This window comes from Manis pentadactyla, chromosome 1 (genome assembly GCF_030020395.1).
Source record: "Manis pentadactyla isolate mManPen7 chromosome 1, mManPen7.hap1, whole genome shotgun sequence".
Lineage (NCBI taxonomy): Eukaryota > Metazoa > Chordata > Mammalia > Pholidota > Manidae > Manis > Manis pentadactyla.
In genome coordinates this window covers 176,584,617-176,610,782 of record NC_080019.1, presented here as the reverse complement: position 1 = coordinate 176,610,782, position 26,166 = coordinate 176,584,617, and the positions used below count along the sequence as shown (strand labels likewise).

At 36.5% G+C, this 26,166-nt stretch overlaps 1 protein-coding gene across 6 annotated transcripts in view; it reads right to left on the bottom strand.

Annotated features, from left to right (window-relative positions):
- Positions 1-370: 370 nt before the first annotated feature.
- Positions 371-26,166, bottom strand: part of STXBP5L (syntaxin binding protein 5L) — a 387,143-nt gene continuing 361,347 nt past the window's right edge. For all 6 annotated transcript variants that reach the window (XM_036883434.2, XM_036883436.2, XM_057503095.1 and 3 more), the window contains 5 exons: positions 15,180-15,540; positions 10,658-10,823; positions 8,190-8,301; positions 5,238-5,458; positions 371-4,675 (listed from right to left, as the gene is read on the bottom strand). In XM_036883434.2, coding sequence (XP_036739329.2) covers positions 4,634-4,675; positions 5,238-5,458; positions 8,190-8,301; positions 10,658-10,823; positions 15,180-15,540 — 902 coding nt within the window. In that variant the 3' untranslated portion in view covers positions 371-4,633. The remainder of the gene's footprint in view (positions 4,676-5,237; positions 5,459-8,189; positions 8,302-10,657; positions 10,824-15,179; positions 15,541-26,166) is intronic.

Sequence of the window (26,166 nt, the reverse complement as noted above, 5' to 3'; positions counted from 1 at the left end):
CACATAGGAGAAAAATCACAAAAGTCAGAATTGTTAAGAGTTAATGAGGCACTGGCTGGTCAAAAATTTGCACAGAGAAGTTGTTTTAAGTTGCACAGAATAATTATGAATCCAGCCAACACTGTAGCTGCTACAGCTTGCCTTTCCTGACCCTTCAGAAGTGGGACTGGACACCCACCAAGGCAGACGAACCTGTCTTCCAGGGGTTATCAATCTTGGCTGGACATTGGAACTACCTTGAGGGCTTTCCAAAATACTGATGTTAGGTTCCCACTCTGAGAGATGTTGAAATGATAGGGAATTTTAAAAGTTCCTTAGGTTCTTCTATGTGCAGTCTACATAACTAAATAAATGGAGGCAATCACCTGTGTCTCTGGTTCCTCATCAAAGCCTCTCGTACTTCACACTGGCTCACATGTCTCTCCTCCCCCAACCTTCTTGCACCAAATTACCACTTCTTCCTTTCTCAAGCCAGACCTTACCTAATTTGTATTACATCCTTTGTGGGAGTGGGAGGGGTGGAGGGGCAGGGGGAGGTTTGCTGCAAATGTATGCAGTGAGCTTGATACACAACAAACATGCTCCCTAGAATGGTGCAATCCAAATACATGATTGATTGACAAGTATTTCTGGCAGGCAGAGCAGTGTGTTTGTGAATAATACCCAGTCGGAAATTGGTTGGTGCTTCGGAAGACAGGTGAAGAGGCTGTGAAGGCTATCACCTTTTCTCCTGAGACAAAGAACAGGGCCCGACAGGAATGTCTGACTCCTTTTGGTACTGCCCTCTCTGAACGGAAGTGGTCAAGTTACAATGTGTTCTCACAGGGATATAGTCTCATCACACATATATTCTCCTGGGTTGTTCCCAGTGATCCTAAACCAAGGAAAAGATCTGTAGCTTACTTTTCTAGACCTGCTTCATTTTCCCTATTGCCAAACATTTTATAACCAAGAATCTCAAAAAGCTAACTCTTAATCTTTTTCAACCAACTTGAGGCATAATTGTTTTTTTCTTTCTCAAAGCCATGGTGATTCCTTATGCAGATTATAGACAGATGGTACCTCTAAAATTGGACACATAGGTCACATAAAAAGGGACTCCAACAGTAAATTTTTTCCTTTATAATTCCTTAAGATCTTTGAGGAATAGAGAGCTGGATTCTCATTTATTAACTTGAGAATCTCTCAAAGATTATATAAAAGATTTGAAGAATTGTCTTTATGACTAAATTATTGGAAAACACCTTATTCAGTTCTGTCACTGTCCTTCCAAAGTTAGGCAGCAACCCTGATGACGGGGGTACTAAGTCTGAGTCTTACTGACCCAGGGTATTAAATAAATGCTAAACATCCTCTCCAGACTCCAAGGTTAGTGGATTATTTCATTGTAGTGATTACTGCTCACAATATTAGAACCAGGAAAACAAATATTTCTAGCTTGTAATTGATGAACAGAACACAAAGGCCCATTTTCTTCTGGGACACTAAGAAGGGCTTATCTCTTGAGTGGGTAATAGGGAGACAAGGGCAACTCGGAGAGGCTAGTTTGCAAGCCTTACCTTCTGGTGCCACCTTAGCAGATACAATGTAATTTTGATGACAAATAAGGCCCAGTCATTTTCTCTATCATTGTCCAAGGTAGTAGGAGTATTTTTCTTATGTTCCAAGATAAAGGCAAAGATTTAGATAGTAGAGAAGAGAGACGTAAAGAATGACATTGATCAACAGTACTTCTTTTCCAAAGACGGTGGTGGTGGTGGTGATGGTGTGTGTGTCTACACGTGCTAAGGTCAGTGCAACAGAACAGAAATGTTCAAAGAGAAAAATTACACCCACATTAGATTCTTGTTATTGCTCTCTGAATTATAAAAATAATTTTGATACAGTAAAACCCCATTAATTTGTATTCTACTAATCAGGAGTTTGTGGGATGACGTTACCTTTACAGTAAGAAAGGGTTTATAAAAATATTGAAAGACAATTTAGAATACTTAAAGGAACCCATTCTTTTCAAGCATTTCAGAAGCACCTGTTTACTTCCAATTGATATGCTAATTATAAACTTGATCTTTTCATTACAGCCAGAATTTTAATCTCAATGAAATGCTATCTTGTCCTTTTGGTTTTTTTCTTGGTATGCTTTAAAATATTCTGTAATTGTTGTTTTTCACTGGTTCATATAAGCTTTCCCCAAAATAGTATTTTATTGCATGTGAACCACACATGTAATTTTGGGTATGAATGGTCTTAAGACACTGTGTACTTATGATTAATTTTATACAAGGCATTTATTACTTATTCACACTTAACCTGCTTTTAAGTGATGTATAACAGTGGCTCTCAACTGGGAGCACTTTGGCAACATCTAGAAACATTTCTGATACTCATACCTGGGGGTTGCTACCTGGCATCTGGACAGAGGCCGGGGATGTCGCTAAACATCCCACGTGCACTGGATGGTCCCCACAACAAAGAATATTCTGTTAATAGTGCCACTGTTAAGAAACCCTGGTAGAGAACAAGTTAATCTGACTTCAGAGATATTCATTGAATTTAATACCATTTTGGACTGAATTTCATCATTCCTAAAATAAACTACTATTTTACTCTTTTAGGTTTTTGTTTTTAATGTTGAAATGATAAGATATCTGTTCAAAAAATCAGAAAACTGGGTCCTTGAAACTGATGGTACAAATAGTCTTCTGCAGTTTGCTATGAAGTTTTCTAAATTCTGGTCTCAAATTTCCTTAATATTTTTACTATATAATTTTATGTCTCATGTTTGCATTTCCAAGTCAGGTTCTGTTACCCCAAGGCTGTTCACAGGAATCTGGAAAGATTCATGGAAAGGCTATTCTGAGAAATCAGGAGAATTCAAGGACTCTGAGAAATGCTATCCTGGTATGCATTTTCTGACTCTTTCCACCATCTTTGCTTTTCTTAGAATTACTGAGAACATTTAAAGGAAGTGTCACTTCAAACAAATTCAAGTTAAATACAAAAAAGCCCACAAACACTCCAATATTATTTTTGACTAAGTAATCTGGACTTTAGGAAAATAGTGAATTCTTAAGAAACACAAATACAAATATAGTAAGGCCTTGATTAATCAAAATACAATAAGCCAAATCTATTATTCTTTTGAAGACATTCTCTTTAAAGGAACAATGTATTACAGCATGGGTTCCGTATTCATTCCTTATGACTTTAGACTTCCAGAATCATGTTAAATAAGAGTGCGTTACCTTTGTTTTACTTTGCCTTTAATAGTGCTCTGTTGAGTTATGATAGATAACTTTTATCATGTCAAAGATATTCTTTATTCCATCTAAAAGTTTTTAGTAAGGAATAGGTGTTTGGTATCTATTAACATAATCCTATGGCTTATATTACCTAGCCTAATGAGTGGCAAAATTACTGATTTTGTATCACTAAACTCTCTCTATTTCTGCTGTCCATAATCGTGGCAGGCCAAGATAGCAAATACCCATAAATTTTATAAAGATTTTAGTAATAAGTATTGAACCAAAAAGTATTTTCTAATGAAAGCCCTTGTTAATCAGAAATGAAATAAATCAGAATCCTTTCCCAAAACATTAACTGAGGTTTTACTGAATCATACTAAAGAGAATGACCAGTTTGGTCTGTGAGTGTCAGGCTGCAAGAGCACCTTTGGATTGAAGACCCCCCCTGGGTTTAAACAGTAATATACTGTGTGATTGGCAGACAAGGACACAAATGGAGCATTAAAAATATGTCGCTCTAGAGACTGAAACCAGAGTTTGTGAAGTCAGTTCTCAAAGCTAACTGCACTGTCCCTATATTATTTCTCAGACCGATCATCAACTCCCCTGCAGAGTACAAGTCAGGCTGAAGGGATGTTTTGGGGTCACCTAACTCTGCATGGTTTGTGACTAAAAATAGCAACTTGTTCTGAAGGTAAAAGAATGGAAATGATTGTGTTAGGAATAATTTACTATAATGGCTATACTTGATTATGACTGAGAACTGTGAATGATGTATTATATAGAGAGAAGAACATTAGACTCTTGCCACAAGAATTCAATGATGTCCTAGAATAATGTGAACAAAACTCTGGTTTTCTATTCTTTTTCAGTTGGGTATGGCAAATGTAGTTGGAATGCACTGATATCTTCTAATGCAGATTTTTTTAAATTGTAAGGTGTGGCCCATTTACAAAAATAGTTAACCATAAATCTTTTTTCTTCTGTCACAACATGCTTTTTTTCTTTTTCCTCTTAAGATGTTAATTTATCATGCAAAGATTTTTTTCATTAAGTGCATTAATGCTTTTGTTTGTACAGGATTTTTTTCAAATAAGAAGGACTCCCTGTAGTTCCTAAATGTAAATCCTTTGCAAACGACATGCCAAGATGATAGCTCTATTCCATGTGGCAAAGACAAATTCAGCCATATCTTGGGATTTTAGCCAGGGTTCCAGTCTTTGGGTTGTACAGTGTCTCTCAAAAATCTCCCTTACAATAACTTCCGATGGACTGTAATGAAACATTTTGTAGAAGAAACTGTCTTCTAGCAGTTGGATAGTGACTCGGAATAAATTTGGTTTCCCTGAATAATGATTTCTCAAAGCAGTCACAGCTTCTTTAGGTGTTTAGAATTGGTACCATTTCTTGTCCTTGTATTTCAACATTAGCTGCAAAGAAAATATAATCACCATGAGATGTTAAAAAAATCTTTAAAAGTGCTAATCAAAGGAAGCTCACATTGAGCTAATCATGCATATCTAAATCTTGAAACTTATAAAATTCCCTTTATTTTGTGAAATTAAGTGCATATGAAAAAAAAGCAAAAAAAACACAACAATTAGTTAAGTTGTAAAGACTCAGCTATACGTAATGAATTGTAATGACTGAGACAAAAAGGGATGTGTGGATCCCAGCCTCTACTGCCCCCTTACTTCTGGGGTATCACATAATCTACCTGAGCATCTTTTGCAGCTGATGCACAATATTGACCCGATGTATAAGAACCAATGAATAATTTTCTTTCAAATTATTTCCTAAGGTAAAGAAATATCAACATATTGTAGTATTTAAAAAACCCTTTTCTCCCAAATACTGGGGGAATTACACTTGAGATTGGGGTTTCTTGACTGCTCAGTTACAGTGGCATCTCTGTTGAACCTTCTTATGCAGGACTCAAAAGTTTGAAATGATTACAGTATGGAAATGTTGGTATTATCTGAGGCAGTTTACCTCGTGCGCATGTTTGGAAAACGCTTCGGCACTCGTCATCATGCCTGCGGTTTTCTCTTCCAGCTCTCCGAGCCTCTGACCCCTCTCGTCGAGAGCCATCCGTGCGCGGGTCAGCTCTCCCATCACCCCTCCAGCAGCGCCTTTCATCCCTTCTATACCGCCCGGTCCAGGAATGTGCTGCGCAAGGCTGCGGGATGCTTTTCCTGCTGAAGCTTCCCCAACTGGGGGTTCAAGACATTGCAGTTCAAAACATATTGTCAATAATTCAAATAATCATAGTCAAGTTTATCACCCATGTACTTAGGTTAAATTCTGCTTTCATAATTCTCATTCAGAGACAGACATATTTGATCCTGCCACAAGTAGGTGTTTGGAGATGTTAGCACTTACCCAAGAAAGGTAACTGAAAGAGACTATGAGAGGCATTCTTACTACATGCCTGTGTGTGTGCATGTGGGGGAAGTTTAATGGCATAATTGCATTTGACGTTGCTGAATTTGGGATGCCCCCGATATATGTGACATCATGTTTAACCCATATTAGTGTTTGTCCCAATTTCAGACCTGATGATTTGTTTAAATTTCTGCCCAAGTCTTCATTCCAACCTTCTCTGTTCATCTTGCTATCAGCCTGTACAGGCCTCAGTTGTTCTTAAATCTCTCTTGCTCTGTGTATGTAAATCCTAGAGAATAGGATATATGCATGATGGACATTAATATACATATGTTGAAATTTTGTTACTTTATAAAAGACTAAAAATTTCCTCATCTCTTACAAGCTCAGTTTCATTTAATTTTAATGAAGTAAATCTTTTAAAATTGAAAAACAGCTATCTTGATAGAAATTTAGTGAGCATTTCCAAGGATGTAACATTAGGAATGAAATTTAGATCTATTTTTTTTTTTTAATGAGAGCCTTATTGAGATATAGTTCACATACCATGAAGTTCACCCTTTTAAGTTGTACAATTCAGTGGTTTTTAGTATATTCACAGAGTTGTGCAACTATTTAATTTTAGGACATTTTCATTATCCCAAAAAGAAGCTCTCCCCATAGCAGTCACTACCCCTCCCTCCTTGCTTCAGTGTCGGGCTTCTCCTAATCTACTTTCTGTCTCTATAGATTTGTCTGTTCTGGACATTTCATATAAACGGAACCTCACATTATGTGGCCTTTTATGTCTTCCTTCTTTACCTCAGCATATTTTCAGCATTCATTCATGTTGTAGCTTATATCAAACCTCATTTTTTTTCTTAGTAGAATCATCCAGTTTATTTTTATTTGTAGTCTGTCCTTTCAGGTTCATCACACTTTCAATATGCCTTTTGAGTACTAACACTCAGAGCCTTTGAGTAACCACATGTATTTTCTATCCATGGAAGAATGCTTAGAGAACCTTTCAGCTAAAGAAACTGTGTGCAGCTTAATTATTTTAGAATATCTTAAGAGCCATTTCTTGTGTGAACACTTCCTATCTATCAAGCCCAGGACTAAATTGGAGAAGAGGCAAATGAGGTTTGACAGTCCAGTGAAAAATTATAGCACTTTCCCCTCCTGCACTGGGGAAAGGTGCGCTGTGTTGGGGGGAGGGAATGGGGCATTCTTTCTGTTGTAGATGATTCTTTGTGTTATCAAGTTCCTTTGTTTTTTTTAATGCACTGGGAAGTTCTTTGAATCTAAAGAAATTTTTCTGCCTCTGGTTATATAAAAAAAAAAAAAGCCGTATTTCTCTGGTTATATAAAAAATTTAAATTTAGAGGAATTTTGGAGAACGTAATTTTTACGTTTCCATGGATCAAATAATAAAGAAGTAGGCTCTTCAAATTTACCTCCCTCTTCCTGTTTTGAAGCTAAGATGGATTTTTTGGAGAAGTCCAGTCTTCATGCCTCTGACCTAGTCCTATCCAATCCATCTCCCACACTGCTCCAGAGTTTTCTATTGTTCTTATAGAATTGAATAGTGATTATGTGATAGTGCTGGTGGTGGTTGTGTGTGTGTGTGTGTGTGTGTGTGTAGGGGTAACTGTTGTGAAGGTGTGGTATGAGAATTTCTATGCTCTTATTATCCTTCTTTCCCTCGCCTTTGCTTCCCATTGTATTATTACTTGCTTTTTTATTACAGTGTCGTTGATATGCAATCTTATGTTGGTTTCAAATATACAACACAGTGGTTGGTTCAACAGTTACCCATATTATTAAATCCTCACCCCCTCTAGTGGTTACTATCAACATAGTTAAGATGTTACAGAATCATTGCCTATATTCTCCATGCTGTACTGCCACCCCATGACCAGCTTACATTGTGATTGTGAATTATTGTGCCCTTTTAACCCCTTCACCCTCCCTGCCCCCCAACCCAACCCCTAAACTTCATTTCTTTTCATGGGTTAATAATATTCTATTGTATGGGACACTTAGATCTTTTGCATAGTTGAAAGTTCAGGGAAAAGGAGTTTTGATTTGCACGGCCAATGGATCTTCACTTCCCTCTAAAATGTTCCCTAGTATCTTTCTACTGCTTTTGGATTCATAAGAGTCTCACTGGGTAATTTTTAAAGTAATTTATTCTGTAGCATTGATAAAGCTTGAATTATGAATAAAGATTCTTGTTTCCCAGCAGTGATGGAAGGCAGGCAAATTCAGAAAGACTTTTTTCCAGAGTTTAGTAACTGAATGTCTTCACCCTGACTTGCAGGTATGATCTACCTGCAAATGACACATTTATTAGATTACTCATTATTTTATGAATTCCATGTACTATTTTTGTCAAACTATTTCCTATTACAAAGTGATCAATTTTATTCATGTTTGGTATAGCAATAATTTTCATGGTATAGAAGCAAAAAAACCACATAGTCTACAATTTGATATTATATACTACATTAAGTTACACACAGAGAGAAACAGGTTTTCTATTTTGTGATACAGTTTTATAACCAGGAGTTTACTCACAGAGCTCTTCTCTGTCAAACGTTTGTCCACTTCCACCAAACAGGCCCTTGAGAAAGCCTCTGTTTTGAGCCTCTGGTGTCTCTATGGGAGTAAACAAATCTCCGAGCATGTCCTATATCAAATTAAAAGAAAAAAGCAGTAGAGTAACTATAAATTAATAGGTCAAAAGATGTAACACACTGTAGTGTGTTAGAGCGCATCGTGAAAAAAAGCCTGCTTTCCATGTATTTTCCTGGTGATTTTTGCTTTGCTCCCAGTTCTATCTCTGGCATTTCTTTCTGCACCTCCTTTTCCTTCCCTTATCCAGTAACTGACATCCTAAAGTTTTCATTTTTCTGCCCTCTTCTCCTTTCTCTAATTAGAAAGCATGGGAAGCTAATATACTCACCTTAGGATTAATTTCCACCTGATTGGGGACCACCAGTCTAGACTTCTGATGTTTTTTCCACTAACATAGACTCTTTCCTGAACCAACATGGACTGCCATACAATATAGGAAGCTTTTAGCAGTAGGCAGAGGAAGACTGGATTTATTTTCATATCAAGTACAAAATTATAAAATGGCTCAAGATAATTTAAATGGGTCAAAATAGCTCTGCATGGTAAGGTGCCATTGTCCACAGTAGTCGACATGCTTTAAAATGACTGGAGAAATATCTTGCTAGAAATACAGATGCTCAGGCTTTATTCCAGGCATACTAAATCAGAATCTACATAGATGTGCTCTTGTTATATGTATTTTAAAGTTGTTCTTCAGGTCCTTCTAAAGCAGACCCAAAATTTGAGAACCACTGATAGGGAGGAAGCCAAAATTCAAGAGATCTGTGACCTGATATCAGTTTGTTTGTGAACTTGCAGCATGACTTTATCCTCATTGTCACCCCTCACTGCTGCTCTCCAGGCCCGTGTGCTTCCTCCTGAATTCCTTCTCTTTGGAAATGGCAGCACCATCTACTTGGTTCTCAAGCCAGAAACCCAGGAATAATTATTAATTCCTTCCTTTCCCTCACTGAGTATCTAATAACCCTCCTTCCAATGGATTACCCGTTATAGCTGTTGAATCTGCTAACATTTCTCCACCGTCACTGCAGCTGCCTTGCTTAAAGCCATTGTCATTTTTGGCCTTAATTATTTAGAAAAAACTTCCTAATTGTTCTCCCTACTTTCAGTCTTAATTCCTCAAAACCAGTTGCCATACTGCAGCCAGAATATTAGTTTTAATAAACAAACTTACTAAACCTTTCTAACAACCTTTACTATTGCTGGGATAAATACTAGATTGCTTAAGGAGCTTGCAAGGTGCTCCAAAATCTATTCATCACTAACTCTCCAGCACCATCCCTCCACTCTTTTCACTTCCTAACTCTGCACTTGGTTCGCAGTTTCCTGAACCCCTGGGCTTTCCCATGCCACTACTCTGTCCAGAGTATCATTACTTTTCCCAACCCCAGCCATTCACTCCAGTGTATAACACGGACTCTCCCTTTACAAGCCTTTTCTAACTAACCCCCTCCCTTCTGTTTCATCAACCCAAGTACCCTCTTCCATGTCCCCCGGCTCTGCTGGCATGTACTTTGCAGAGTACTCTGCTTGTCTGTTTATGCCTCCACACCAGCAGGTAGGGTCTTGTATCTTTTTTTTTCATTGTATTCCTAGATAGCACCAGGCATATAGTATAAAATAAATACTTGCTAAATAACAGTAATATTTTACAAGCTTACTATGTTCTGCACATTGCGGTCGGTGTTTTATATGAATTCTTATATAATTCTCATAATGATGCTCCAAGGTAAAGCATACAGGTAGATTAAGTGGGAAAATTACAACTTAACGATTTTAGACTTTATACTCTTAGCCTCTATATTACAAAGAACAGGTTTTAATTTTTTAATTTATAAAATGAGGGTGTTGAACCAATTACTGATTAAGATCTCTTTTAAAATTTTGTGACCACTTTTATGTAACTAAGGTTAGATAGACATTTATATTTATTCTGCTTTGAGGCTCTACTGCTATGATCAAATACAAATGCCCAATTATAACCCACAGGATATGTATTTATTTTGTATGGCTCTTAAAATTAATTTTTCTTCAAAAAAATCCATGAACTCCCTGAACCAAATGCAAAATTTTGTGTGTACGTACATATTCCCCAACCTTGGAGGGAGAGTTTATAATCTTTCAGAGGATTCTCCATAGGCAAAATAACAAACAACAAAATAAACAAAAAATTAACCATTAGTATTTAATGATCTTCACATTCTCCCCCTCTTTCTTATTTTTTCTGTGTTACCTAGAACCACAGTAGGTCTTGGTAGGGTCACAATGTTGAATATATACTTAAAGCACTTCTAAGGAAGGAATATTTATTGTCTGGCCCAGTAATGGTTCAGTTTTTAGACAACTTTCTCATTCTTTCTCTTTTTACAACCATGTCCAACATTTATTCATAAATCTGCCAGACCTACCTGTAGATTATCACACATCTCTTGGCTGTATGTTAATCGCTGAATTTCAGTAGGAGAGACGAGGTATAATGCTTGTCCTTCATTGGTAAAACAAAATGTTCTTGCTATCCTCATGTCTGTCAGTGGCAAATAATTAACATCCAACACTGGGCGTAGACTAGGTAAGCTGAATGGAAAAAAGCAAATCCACATTTCATATTCAAGTTGTTAAAAGCTTTTAATTTCTCTACAAAATTTTCTGATCCTTACATAAAAACAGTAATTTTTATACCACTACTTTGTGTTTTTTAATCCTCTTGAAGTTTCAGTGTTAATAAACTAGACTTTCACATAGAATATATACACAAAAAATCATGGACACAGTTCCTTCCCTTACACAATATAGATACTTAGCAGATAGCCATGAAGGGTGGTTTAAATGCAGTGGCCAGCCATTTCAGGATCCTTTTTGCAGCATTTCACAGTTTCCTACAATATGGTAATAGTCTGTGTTATGGCAGAAACACCACAGCTAGAAAGTGGTTGACTGCATACCTGAATGTTTGTCTCTTTTTAAGGCAGAACCCCTGAGTCCGAAAAGGTTATGCACTGATGGAGAGGTGAAACAGGCCCAGTTCACTGTGCTTGGGAATGGAATGGATTTGACCCCCATTCTCTTATTCCCTTTTTACAGAGGAAATGAAAATTACCTGTGACTTAGGGCACCTGCACCAAGGCATGATTAATAAATAAATAATTCCTGTGAGGGAATGAGAATGAGTTATAAATAATAGATCAGAATTTGCACAGCCAAATGAATACAACGCATCTCAAGTGTCTTACTGAATGGCTGTATGCTTATCCTAATGTGGCCAGTGATTTTGCTTAAATATTCATAATGTCCCTCCGGGTATTGTCATTAAAGCCAGTATTATAAACTACTGGAGAAAACTAGCCTTATTGTTTTTAAATCATACTTCTAATGCCAAAAGTAGAAAAATAAATTTGTAACTAAATTTCAAGCTTTGAAATCATTCTACTGATTCTAGTGTGCACAATGATTTTAAATTATCATAAAACCAGCACCTTGAAAAAAAAAGTATTGATTTCTCTTATCAAAGAAGTTTGTGAATACAATTTAAGCCCTAGAACCTAAAATCTGTGCTATTGGAATAAGCCTCTCATGAGGTCCTAACATTGTGCTGTCCCTGTGGTAGCCACCACCACATGTGGCTACAGAGCAGCTGACATGTGGCTTATCTGAATTGAGATGTTCTTTAACTGTAAATTATATACTGGATATTTAAGATTTAGTATAAAAAATATTTTAAAAAGACATGTTATGGCATTTCAACTAATTAAGCTTCTTAGGACATGAGTCCAAAACAGTTAAACAGACTTCCACAATAGATTCAGTCAAACTAATGGATAGTGTTAGGGAAGAGGTTCAATAGATTTTGATAAGCTACATAGTCTAGGTAGCTTAATACAAGTAAACCAATAAACTAAAGTAGAAGATGTAATTACTTTAGGTAACAAATGGAAAAGAGTCAGTTGCTAAGGGCTAGGAAACAAGTGCTCCTAAAGCTGAAAAAAAAAAAGATTTTCTTCTGTGCAGGGATACTTTTATAAGGAAATAATGTCAGCTAACTAAAGATGGTTCTCACTAAAAATGGGTTTCACAGTCCAGTTTGAGAACTCTTATATAGATAATAAGCCTCTCACAGCTCTATTTTCTAGGTCAGGGTACATTACCACATAAGCAATCATTAGCTACCATCAGAAAACTAGGGTTTGAGTTTTGACTCAGTATAATTAATTTCTGATAGGGTCTGGGAAGATCTCAAAGTACTTAGTATGGGAAAATGATCAACTTCTAGGAGCATGCCAATAGTATTCAGTTCCTCAAGCCACATATTATTTCCTAGCCATACCTTATATATTACTAAAATTATATCAAAATCATTCCTATTTGAGATCCTCAGGATCACATGAATGTCCACTAAGATATAATATTAAAGTAGGCATTATCATGTAAGGAACTTTTACAAAGTGCAGATGAAGACAGATATCACAGCTCTCCAGTTGCTATGACTCCTGTTGCTTTTTTTGTTTTATTTTGTTTTGTTTTTTCTTTGTTTTCTCTGTTGCTTTTTAAACCCTTTCATTTCTCAAGAAATCTTCCTCTTCATAAATGTAGATGGTAGTACATATTCATTTAAATAGAAATTAATTTTCAGATATACACAACACCATTTGAGCAAACAAAACATTAAAAATTTTCAAAAGCAGGGCAAGCAATCATCATGAAGCTAAAATCTCAATTGTGACATGTTTGTCTTTTAAAAGAAAAATTTTGAGTGACTAAATATAGTCTTAGGGATTGTCTAGGTGTTAAGCCTCATATCAGACTGGGAGACCAATATTTGACCTAATTCTAATTTGACCAAAGACCAAATTCTTTGACTTATCTGTTATATCTGACTCCCTCTTGACCATTGTCTTAGTGGTCTTCTAACCTTTGTTTTGATACTTTCCCTATCCTTTTTATTTCATGAAGTTATACTACTCTGGTCCTTTTCCTATCTCTAATAGTTTCTTAATCTTCTTGGCTGGATTTTCTTATCTATTCCAATATATAAACACAGAGATACCCCCAAGTTTTTGTCCCCAGATCATTCCTCCTCTCATTTTATCCTATCCTCTTTATCTATTCACTGAGAGGACTTTTACTAATGCATTTACATAGACAACTTACAGAGCTTGATCTTCCACCTGTATTTTTCTAAGTTTTCAGACCTTAAATTACTTGCTAAACATCTGTAAGATGGCCTATAAACACCTCAAATCCCTCAAAATTTTCCATTCTCAAACTTGCCTTTCCAAATTCTGTTTTCGTATCTGCTAATGACATCACTGTCACCCAAATTCATAAAACATTTTTCGAATTTTTAAGTTCTAATCCTGAGATTTAATGACCTCTATTACCTTTCACAACCAGTTTTTTTTTATTGTCAGCAAAGTTTCCCTCAGTTATTTCTCATATCTGTTTCCATCTTTCCTTCTATGTAGCTACCACTCGACTTCAAAAGCCTATCTCAAGCTGTCCAAGTGTATTTCCTAGTGAATAACTAGAGCAGGTTAATTATCTGGTTTAAAAGCCCCGTTTCCTATTAATTGATGTCAAACTCATTAGCCTGCCACAAAGGTTCTCAACAATTTGCCGTAACTTATCTCTGCAGTTTACTTTCCTCCCAACAACTCCTTTTTTATAACATATTTTTTCAACTATCTCATGACTTTGAACCCTGAGGACTTAGTTTGTGACTAGAAGATTCAATCCTATATTTCCTCTGTTGGAATACACATGTTCTTTGTGTTATAATTACTTACGTATCTGTGTATCTCCTAATTTTGACAGTAAGCTTCTCAAGGTTTCAGATTACTTTTTACTAATTTTATAGCCTTTATAGGCCTAGTATAATGCTTAACTGCCTTGGTGATTTTTGGAACTAGGTGAGGTATTGAAATGAATGACAGTGACTGCTACATATAATGTTTATTAAGTGCTGAATTCATAAAATTATTAGGTAATAATTTTTGTGTTTGAGGAATTTTATTTCAGTTACAAATAATATAAAGAACTCTCTCAGCTGATACCTATTATTAAGGTGGTCAAAGGGTACACACAAGATGAATAAGTTCTGGGGATCTAATGTACAGCATGGTGACTATAGTTAACTATATCGTGTACTTGAAAGTTGCTAAGACAGTAGATCTTAAAAGTTTGCACCATGCACACACACATGAGTGGCAACTAAGTGAGGTGATAGATATGTAACATTATTGTGGTAGTCATTTTACAATAACGATATATACATATATCAAAATAATCATGTTGTACACCTTAAACTTACAATGTTGTATGTCAGTTATATCTCAGGAAAGCTGGAAAAAAATTAGGTGATGTCTTTCAGTATACTGTTCAGTGCTGGTGTCACTTTTCCTTAGACTCACAACCTCAGGTAAATTTAAACTTTTTATTAACATATGTAAAATGGAGGATGCAAATAATTCTTTTTTTCCTATGTCCTAGAGAAGCATAAGGATCACATTAAATTCAGTATATAAAATTCTTGTGTGGCTATGAAACACCACAAAAGTAACAGTTCATTTATTTTCCTTGTAGCTTATTCATCTTTCTATTTCCAGTGCCCAGCATAGCACCTGGGACATAACATATGCTCCATAAATGTTTGTTGAATGTGTGAATGACTAGAGAATCACTCTTTCCTTAGATCCCTTGGTGTCAATTAAAAAACATATTTCATTCTCAATGCAAAGCATTTTTAGCAAAAAAAGCCCGCAAAAACAAAAAATCTAAAGTGTCCTTAAATTGTTGAACAATAAACCATTTACAAACATAATGAAACAATGATCTCAGATTGCTTCATGAAAACATCTTGCATATTACACATACACTTTTTAGAATTGTACCTTGTTGGCATTGTTGTGATTGCCAGATAATAAAGAAGGCAAGTACCTCATCATCATGATATGCCCATTGGCACAAAAGCATGCCAAGCAGGCACTGTTACACATGACTACCACGTCTGCTTGCAGTATAAAAGACGTCTCCGTGATGTTATGAACATAAAGGCAAGTCTGCGAAGGCAGCGAGAAGACTTTGGCTTGTTTTTCTGAGCAGACTATTGTATACTGATGATCTCCTATTTCTTGAGATGGAGAGGGGCAGTTCATGACCAGTTTCCTTCTCCAAGATTTTTCATTTTCATCTATGTTGTTTGGATCTCTCCAAATTTCATATGGTGGTTGCATTAATCTGCCAGTTCGGTCCATGCAGCAGAATGTTAGCACAGCTCCTTTCAATGAGAGGAATGTACCTGTAAAAACAAGTTCATATCACTGGTACATGAAATTCTTTCTAAAACATCTATGGGCAATGTGTTTTTTACAGTATAATTTATATCTATAGTGACATAACATTCAAGTAATATACATAAATCAGAAGATTTGTGAGTTCATCAGTTGCAATAACTTGGAATCAGAATATTAGGTCCAAATGGAGCCTAAGATGCCAACCTGTCAAGTCCTCTCAGTATAGTAATGAGAACAGAGGCCCAGAAAGGTGATGAGATGTGGGTCAAGTCACGTGACATGTTAGTGTTTCAACCTGGACTAGAACTCAGGTTAATTCCTAACCCAGTATTTTTCCACTATACTATACAGTCCCCTTTACAAATCATTTTTTTAGAAATTTTAGAAAACTTATAATTTTTATTTACTGAAATAATTTCAATAAAAAACTAATCATGCCATTTGATTCCATTTATTTATTTCATAGGCTCATTCGCTAGGAAATTCCCTCTTTCTTCTGAAATTGAACACTCAGAATAACTTTCATGAAATTTCAACATCTAGTGAGGTAGGCTTATGCATCTTTATACAGTAAAGAGATTTACTCAACTGAATTTTCCTAGGTTGAATATCCACACCAGATTAGTACCTATGGGTGAGTTTTACCAATCCATTAAGGATACCATAAAGTTTAGGGGGGTTACTTGTGATGGAGTGACTTTTGGACATTTCCAGACTCTCCTAAGCTGTATACTGACAGCCCTTTCTTCCCTTTATCCTTGGACATCACATAGGCAGAGTAAGAGGATTAACCCAGGCTGACAGGTGTACATGTGACAGAGACTTGAAAAGGGAAGGGTGATATATAAAAACACATTCCATTTAGAAAGTACTTTATAATTTAAAGCACTTAATCAAATTCGAAATGACATGTTTAGATGATTTAACATCCCAGTTGTATTTTAAATCTACTTTAAAACTAAGAAGACTGTAAATGACCTCAAGGATAACTGAAGAGGATAGAAGGGCAGGGTTTGGGTGCTTCAGCATGAAGGTCAAGGAATAAAAGAACAGCAATCCCAACATCGCATGAAGAAAAACTAATGTCAAATGCTATGATGAATAATTTAATTAGAGTTCATATATGAATTCATTCATTAAATTCATTGATCCTTCTCTGTGACTACATTTCCATAACTACCTGCAATGGGAAAACCTTTCTGAGTATAAATATCTTAGCACTCTCAATTTAGAGATGGCCCAAAGTAGGTTAAAAAGATAGGAAATCTACATTTTAGAAGCCATTTTACTTACACCTGATGCTTATAAACTGTCAGCATCAAAAAGAGTTTCTCAGTAAGCTACCCTTCCCAAGAGAGCTGCTTTATTTTTTAATTTGTGGTAAAAAAAATGCTTTGATTATATTCTTTTCATTAGGTTTACACAGGGTTTAAATTTTCCTTGCAGTGTATTATTAATCTTTATAAATCTCTCTAATCTTCCCTAACTGAAAAAAAAAGTCCAGGAGGAGCCAAGATGGTGGCATGAGTAGAGCAGCGGAAATCTCCTCTCAAAACCATATTTATTTTTGAAAATACAACAAATACAAATATTCCTAAGAGAGACCAGAAGATACAGACAACAGCCAGGCTACATCTACACCTGTGAGAACCCAGCGCCTCGTGAAGAGGGGTAAGATACAAGCCACAGCCCGGCGGGACCCAAGCACCCCTCACTGCAGTTCCCTGAGGGAGGAGAGGAGTTGGAACGGGGAGGGAGAGGGAGCCCAGGACGGCAAAATACCCAGCCCTAGCCATCCACACAGGAGTGCGGACACACAGTGCGTCGTGTGCTGGATACTAGGGAAACGGGACAGTAAAACCTGAGAGTGGGTCCCCACAGCTGGCACCCCTGGGACAAAGAAACACGAGTGCTTTTCGAAAGACTTAAAGGGACAGGGGCCTCACAGCTGGATGGAAGCATCCCGGTGCACTCATCTAGTGAGGCAGGCTGAGAATCCTGGGGAACTCCAGGTGCCCTAACCCCTGAGTGACCAGGCAGCTTGGAGGTCCCTCACGGTGATAAACAGCCTCCCACCTGTTCCCCCTCCAGTGCAGTCCCACCATAGCAGAGCCGCAGCCTGAGGCTGGCCACAACCATGGCAGCCAAACGGAGCTTACTCCACAGTGGCTGGGCAAGAATCAGAGACCCCATCTGCGCACAGCTGCCCAGTAAAAGCCACAAGAAGTCACCGTTCTCCCAGGAAAGGAAGGCCACAAACTAACAAGAAGGGACATTCTCCCAGCTGACATACATGTCAACTCACCACAACAAACCTCTGTTGCCATGAAAAGGCAGAAAAATTTGATCCAGACCAGAATCACACAGATACCCTCCCCTGAGAGGGAACCTGGGGAGACAGACCTAATCAATCTTCCTGAAAAAGAATTCAAAATAAAGGTCATAACCATGCTGATGGAGCTGCAGAGAAAAATGCAAGAGCTAATGGACAAAGTAGAGAGGGAGACTACAGAAATAAAACAGTCTCTGGAAGGACTTAAAATCAAAATGGATGAGATGTAAGAGGCCATTAATGGAATAAAAACCAGAGAATGGGAACACATAGAAGTTGACGTGGAGAGAGATAAAAGGATCTCCAGAAATGAAACAATGTTAAGAGAACTGTGTGACCAATCCAAAAGGAACAATATCTGCATTATAGGGGTATCAGAAGAAGAAGAGAGAAAAAAAGGGATAGAAAGTGTCTTTGAAGAAATAATTGCTGAAAACTTGCCCAAACTGGGGGAGGAAACAGTAGCTGAGACCACAGAAGCACAAAGAACTCCCAACAGAAGGGACCCAAGGAGGACAACACCAAGACACATAAAAATTAAAATGGTAAAGATCAAGGACAAGGACAGAGTTGTAAAGGCAGCCAGAGAGAGGAAAAAGGTCACCTACAAAGGAAAACCCATCAGGCTATCATCAGACTTCTCAACAGAAACCTTACAGGCCAGAAGAGAATAGAATGATATATTCAATGCAATTAAACAGAAGGGCCTTGAACCAAGGGTACTGTATCCAGCACAATTATCATTTAAATATGAAGGAGGGATTAAACAATTCCCAGACAAGCAAAAGTTGAGGGAATTTGCCTCCCACAAACCACCTCTACAGGGAATTTTAGAGGGACTGCTCTAAATGGGAGCATTCTTAAGGCTTAACAGATGTCACCAGAGAAAATAAAATCACAGCAAAGAAAGAAGACCAACCAAATACTAACTAAAGATAAAAAATAAAATCAACTACTCACAAAAGCAGTCAAAGGAAACACAAAAGAGCACAGAATAAAACACCCAACATATAAAGAATGGAGGAGGAGGAATAAGAAGGGAGAGAAATAAAGAAACATCAGACAGTGTTTATAATAGCTCAATAGCAAGTTAAGTTAGATAGTAAGATAGTAAAGAAGCTAACCTTAAATCTTTGTTAGCCACGAATTTAAAGCCTGCAATGGCAATAAATACATACCTATTGATAATCACCCTAAATGTAAATGGACTGAATGCACCAATAAAAAAACACAGAGTAACAGAATGGATAAAAAAGCAAGACCCATCCATATGCTGCTTACAAGAGACTCATCTCAAACCCAAAGACATGCACAGCCTAAAAGTCAAGGGATGGAAAAAGGTATTTCATGCAAACAACAGAGAGAAAAAAGCAGGTGTTGCAGTACTAGTATCAGACAAAATAGACTTCAAAACAAAGAACGTAACAAGAGACAAGGACATTACATAATGATAAAGGGCTCAGTCCAACAAGAGGATACAACCATTAAAAGTATATATACACCCAATACAGGAGCACCAGCATATGTGAAACAAATACTAACAGAATTAAAGGAGGAAATAGAAGGCAATGCATTCATTTTAGGAGACTTCAACACACTACTCACTCCAAAGGATAGATCCACCAGACAGAAAATAAGTAAGGACACAGAGGCACTGAACAACACCCTAGAAGAGACAGACCTAATAGACATCTACAGAACTCTATATCCAAAAGCAACAGGATACACATTCTTCTCAAGTGCACATGGAACATTCTCCAGAATAGACCATATACAAGGCCACAAAAAGAGCCTCAGTAAATTCAAAAAGATTGAAATTTTACCAACCAACTTTTCAGACCACAAAGGTATAAAACTAGAAATAAATTGTACAAAGAAAACAAAAAGGCTCACAAACACATGGAGGCTTAATAACAGGCTCCTAAATAATCAATGGATCAATGACCAAATCAAAATGGAGATCCAGCAATATATGACAACAAATGATAACAACAACACTAAGCCCCAACTTCTGTGGGACACAGTGAAAGCAGTTTTAAAAGGAAAGTATATAGCAATCCAGGCATACTTAAAGAAGGAAGAACAATCCCAAATGAAGTCTACAGTCAAAATTATTGAAATTGGAAAAAGAAGAACAAATGAGGCCTAAGGTCAGCAGAAGGAGAGACATAATAAAGATCAGAGAAGAAATAAATAAAATTGAGAAGAATAAAACAATAGAAAAAATCAATGAAACCAAGAGCTGGTTCTTTGAGAAAATAAACAAAATAGATAAGCCTCTAGCCAGACTTATTAAGAGAAAAAGAGAATCAACACACATAACAGAATCCGAAATGAGAAAGGAAAAATCATGACGGACCCCGCAGAAATACAAAGAATTATTAGAGAATACTATGAAAACCTATATGCTAACAAGCTGGAAAACCTAGGAAAAATGGACAACTTCCTAGAAAAATACAACTTTCCAAGACTGACCCAGAAAGAAACAGAAAATCTAAACAGACCACTTACCAGCAACGAAATTGAAGTGGTAATCAAAAAACTACCCAAGTACAAAACCCCCGGGCCAGATGGATTTACATCGGAATTTTATCAGACATACAGAGAAGACATAATACCCATTCTCCTTAAAATTTTTCAAAAATAGAAGAAGAAGGAATACTCTCAAACTCATCAACCTAATACCAAAACCAGGCAAAGATCCCACTAAAAAAGAAAAGTACAGACCCATATCCCTGATGAACATAGATGCAAAAATACTCAACAAAATATTAGCAAACTGAATTTAAAAATACATCAAAAGGACCATACACCATGACCAAGTGGGATTCATCTCAGGGATGCAAGGATGGTACAACATTCAAAAATCCATCAACATCATCCATCACATAAAGAAAAAGAAGGACAAAAACCACATGATCATCTCCATAGATGCTGTAAAAGCATTCGACAAAATTTAGCATCCATTCATGATAAAAACTCTCAACAAAATGGGAATAGAGGGAAAGTACCTCAACATAATAAATGCCATATATGACAAACCCACAGTCAACATCATACTGAACAGCGAGAAACTGAAAGCTTTTCCTTTGAGATCGGGAACAAGACAGGGATGCCCACTCTCCCCACTGTTATTCAACATAGTACTGGAGGTCCTAGCCACAGCAATCAGACAAAACAAAGAAATACAAGGAATCCAGATTGGTAAAGAAGAAGTCAAACTGTCAGTATTTGCAGATTACATGATATTGTACATAAAAAACCCTGAAGACTCCACTCCCAAACTACTAGAACTAATATCAGAATTCAGCAAAGTTGCAGGATACAAAATTAATACACAGAAATCTGTGGCTTTCCAATACAGTAACAATGAACTAATAGAAACAGAAATCAGGAAAACAATTCCATTCACAATTGCATCAAAAAAATAAAATACCTAGGAATAAACCTAACCAAGGAAATGAAAGACCTATGCCCTGAAAACTACAGGGCACTCTTAAGAGAAATGAAGAAGACACTAACAAATGGAAACTCATCCCATGCTCGTGGCTAGGAAGAATTAATATCGTCAAAATGGCCATCCTGCCCAAAGCAATAGACAGATTCAATGCAATCCATATCAAATTACCAACAGCATTCTTCAATGAACCAGAACAAATAGTCCAAAAATTCATATGGAAACACCAAAGACCCTGAATAGCCAAAGCAATCCTGAGAAGGAAGAATAAAGTGGGGGGATCTCGCTCCCCAACTTCAAGCTCTACTACAAAGCCACAGTAATCAAGACAATTTGGTATTGGCACAAGAAAAGAGCCACAGACCAGTGGAACAGATTAGAGACTCCAGACATTAACCCAAACATATATGGTCAATTAATATATGATTAAGTAGCCATAGATATACCATGGGGAAATGACAGCCTCTTCAATAGTTGGTGCTAGCAAACTACATGTAAGAGACTGAAACTGGACCATTGTCTAACCCCGTACACAAAAGTAAATTCGAAATGGATCAAAGACCTGAATGTAAGTCATAAAACCATAAAACTCTTAGGAAAAAACATAGGCAAAAATATCTTGGATATAAACACGAGTAACTTCTTCATAAGCATATCTCCCTGGGCAAGGGAAACAAAAGCAAAAATGAATAAGTGGGACTATATGAAGCTGAAAAGCTTCTGTACAGCAAAGGACACCATCAATAGAACAAAAAGGCATCTTACAGTATGGGAGAATATATTCGTAAATGACAGATCGGACAAAGGGTTGACATCCAAAATATATAAAGAGCTCATGCACCTCCACAAACAAAAAGCAAATAAGCCAATTAAAAAATGGGAAGAGAAGCTGACCAGACACTCCTCCAAAGAAGAAATTCAGAAGGCCAACAGGCACATGTAAAGATGCTCCACATCTCTAATCATTAGAGAAATGCAAATTAAAACCACAATGAGATATCACCTCACACCAGTTAGGTTGGCCACCATCCAAAAGACAAACAACAACAAATGTTGGCATGGATGTGGAGAAAAGGGAACCCTCCTACACTGCTGGTGGGAATGTAAAATAGTTCAACCATTGTGAAAAGCAGTACGGAGGTTCCTCAAAAAACAAAAAATAGAAATACCATTTGACCCAGGAATTCCATTCCTAGGAATTTACCCTAAGAATCAAGAACCCAGTTTAAAAAAGACATATGCACCCCTATGTTTGTCACAGCACTATTTACAATAGCCAAGAAATGGAAACAACCTAAGTGTCCATCAGTAGATGAATGATTAAAGAAGATTTGGTACATACACACAATGGGATATTATTCAGCCATAAGAAGAAAACAAATTCTACCATTTGAAACAACACGGATGGAGCTAGAGGGTATTATGCTCAGTGAAATAAGCCAGGCAGAGAAAGACAAGTATCAAATGATTTCACTCATCTGTGGAGTATAAGAACAAAGACAAAACTGAAGGAACAAAACAGCAGCAGAATCACAGAACCCAAGAATGGACTAACAGTTACCAAAGGGAAAGGTACTCGGGAGGATGGGTGGGAAGGGAGGGATAAAGGTGGGGAAAAAGAAAGGTGCATTATGATTAGCATGTATAATGTTGGGGAGGATCACGGGTAACGCTGTACAACACAGAGAAGACAAGTAGTGATTCTACAGCATCTTACTACGCTGATGGACAGTGATTGTAATGGGGTTTGTGGTGGTGACTTGGTGAAGGGGGGAGCCTAGTAAACATAATGTTCTTCATGTACTTATAGATTAATGATACCAAAAAAAAAAAAAAGTCCAAATTACAAGCTGCTACTATTTCGGAAATACACTTCGTTAAAAAGTAACCTTAAACTTAAGGGCTTCTGTGATAAGATCTTAAACAATTCAATGTACAGTAAATTCACCACACAATTAATTAGGACTTTCCTCTTAAAGGAGGTGTTACTGGTAAGACATGTATCTTACTCCAGCTTTCCAGATTGCCAGCCCTCCCCCAACAAATTTCATTTATTCAAGCATTAAACATTTACTCAGGGCTTACTATGTGTACTAAGCTCTGTTTTAGGCACAGGAACATAATAGTGAATAAAACAGACAAAAATCCTTAACTTCATAGAATTTATTTACTGTGATAGAGATAGATAATATATGATATTAGATAGTAATAAGAACTAATAACATGTAGTTTATGCTTTTCATGTTATTTCACATAATCCTCCAAACTTAGAGGAGGTCAATCAGCAAACCAACTTCTCCTACCAGGATTGCATAACCAATGATTACAAAGGAAGGGAGGTAAATAAGAGTTACCTCTTAACTATAGAAGTGCTTGCCAGTCATACATCTACAACATAACTTACTATACTATCTACAGAACTATATATCTAGATCATTGGATTTGCACAAAGAAATAATAGATTTTTTCATTTTTCCATATAAGGGATACTATTCTGGCAAAAGTTTGAATTCATGCCAATAGCACATGATGAAAAGGTATGTGAGGTTTCACTCATATTTAATAATACCTGGAGAGAATTTTATTTTGCTTTTTTAATTCAATGGATTAAAGCTATCTAAATGTGTTAGTCTATCTATTAAGGGTTTAGACAGATCCCATACTCAACAGTTTCAGGTTGACAGTGTATATACTTCGGAGAAAATATAATTTCTAAACACACAATAAGACTAGTAATAACAATTGTAAATACCTAACAGCACTACTACCTATAAATGGGGAGTGTGTATGTTTATTTTTCTGTATGAGGCCATTATTATACATGTTCAGTCAAATATAACCATTATGTTTGAACTATATTCTTATAGTTTTATTCTTATTTATTGCAGTTTGTAAAAGATATAATATATGAATTTCATAATATGTTTGAAATATATGTACCTTATATTGAATGGCCCTAATTAAATACTTTAATGAAATTTCTTATCAAGGTTTAGACTTAAAACTAAAAACTATGTCCTTCTCATTTTAAGTAAATGATCCCCAGACAAAGCCTGTTAACTAGTTTCATATTGTATCTGTGAGACAGCATATTAAGCCATTTGCTTAATTTACTAGTTCTTCATTAGGGAGTTGGACTTTAAAGGAATTGACTACTGGCAAATAAGTCTGACATAAGAAATAGGCTGGGGAAAGTCTGGGGTAGAGGTTCAGTCTAGGAGACATTTCTGTCATCAGACAAAGGACAACATAAGAATACTGGAAGAAAAGGAATAGAAAGGAAAGGGGAGAAGATCATCTTTGGTATTCTTTTGTATAGGTTTAATGTTGAATACATACATGTGAAACTAAATTTACATACTATATAATAAGCTGAATTAGTAAATTAAAATCGTATTTTTAGTATACAAAGGGAGAAAATCTATAGAGAAAATACGAGGTAAACCTATTTACATGAATATTTATTTTACACTTTAAGTTTTTCTTTATCAGCCTTTCTTTAAGGCATCACCCATACCACCTCTACCTCCAACTCCTAAAACCACAAGCCCCAAGTCTAGACAGACTTGGGCTGATGAGTCTTTGTGAGCATTTGTAATTGCTGTTTGTCAAGGGTTAGAAAGATAGCACCTATGTAGGTATGTTAACAGTTGATAGTATTAATAATATTTAATGGGATTTAGAGATAACTTTTCCAATTCCTTACTTCCCAAGGTTTCATTAGTATAACCTGTTTGGTAGATGTTTCTAATGTTGACTTTGGCTAGATTTATTAATTTGTATTTTTCCTCTTCCTATCTTACACCCAATCACTTAAGGTGTGTCAGACACTGTGCTGGAGGCAGAGCCAGATTTTTTGTGAAGCTAGTGAAGCTTAAACTTCAGGATCCTTTACTAGCATTGGCTTCAAGGTCCAGGAAGGGACCATGAAAATGTGTTTATGTGTTCTTGCATTTTCACTAGATGTGTGAAACTAAAATATTTTAAGAACAATCAGTTAAAATTTCTTTTACTTTCCACTCTCATTTGCCTTCTGTTAGGTGACACTGTAGTAGACAGGCATTTCAGGAATCTGGACAAAGGGGAATTGAGATTGGGTGCATTTAGTTTGGGTTTAGTGAGATATATTTATTTGGTTCATGGTCACTACCAAGTCCAGGTTATTGCTAGTCTTCCAGGTATAAGAATGGCTCTCAGGAAAACTACTACTACCTGATGCAACTCAGCATAATTTTGATATGAAAGTGCAGAGCTGGAGATTATATAACAAAGGCATATTATGTCAACCTTAGAAATATAAAGTAGAATAAATAAGATTTGAAATTTGAAATGTATGGAGCCAAAAGCTAGTTCATAAATTCTTCCAAATCTTATAGCTCTTGCAAGAAACTAGACACAGGGTTCTGAAATTTTGACAAACAAACACAAAAGTTCATATGACATTTACCAATGATAGATGATTGACAGGTAACAAAGAGAAATGGGAAGTGAGGAAATAAGACTGGCTGGACTAGGGAGCTGGTGCTAGGAAGTAGCAAGAAATTAGATTACAGAGGCAGAATAGGGCTGAGCTTATAGAGATCATTGATTTCCAAGATATAAAGCTTGAAATTGATATCAGAGAATATGGTGCATGGAAATTAGGTGATTAAAACAATACTGGAGTAAGTCCAGTACAGAGGTAGTAAGTAAAGGGATCAGAAAAGAAGAAACTGAAGTGATGGAAGTCATTTAGGTAGTGTCATGGCACCATTAATAGAAATGGGAAGAGTGCAGGAAGAATCAGTTTAGGAGAAAAGAGAATGAGTTTATTCTGGAGACACTTTAACCATGAGTTTAAAT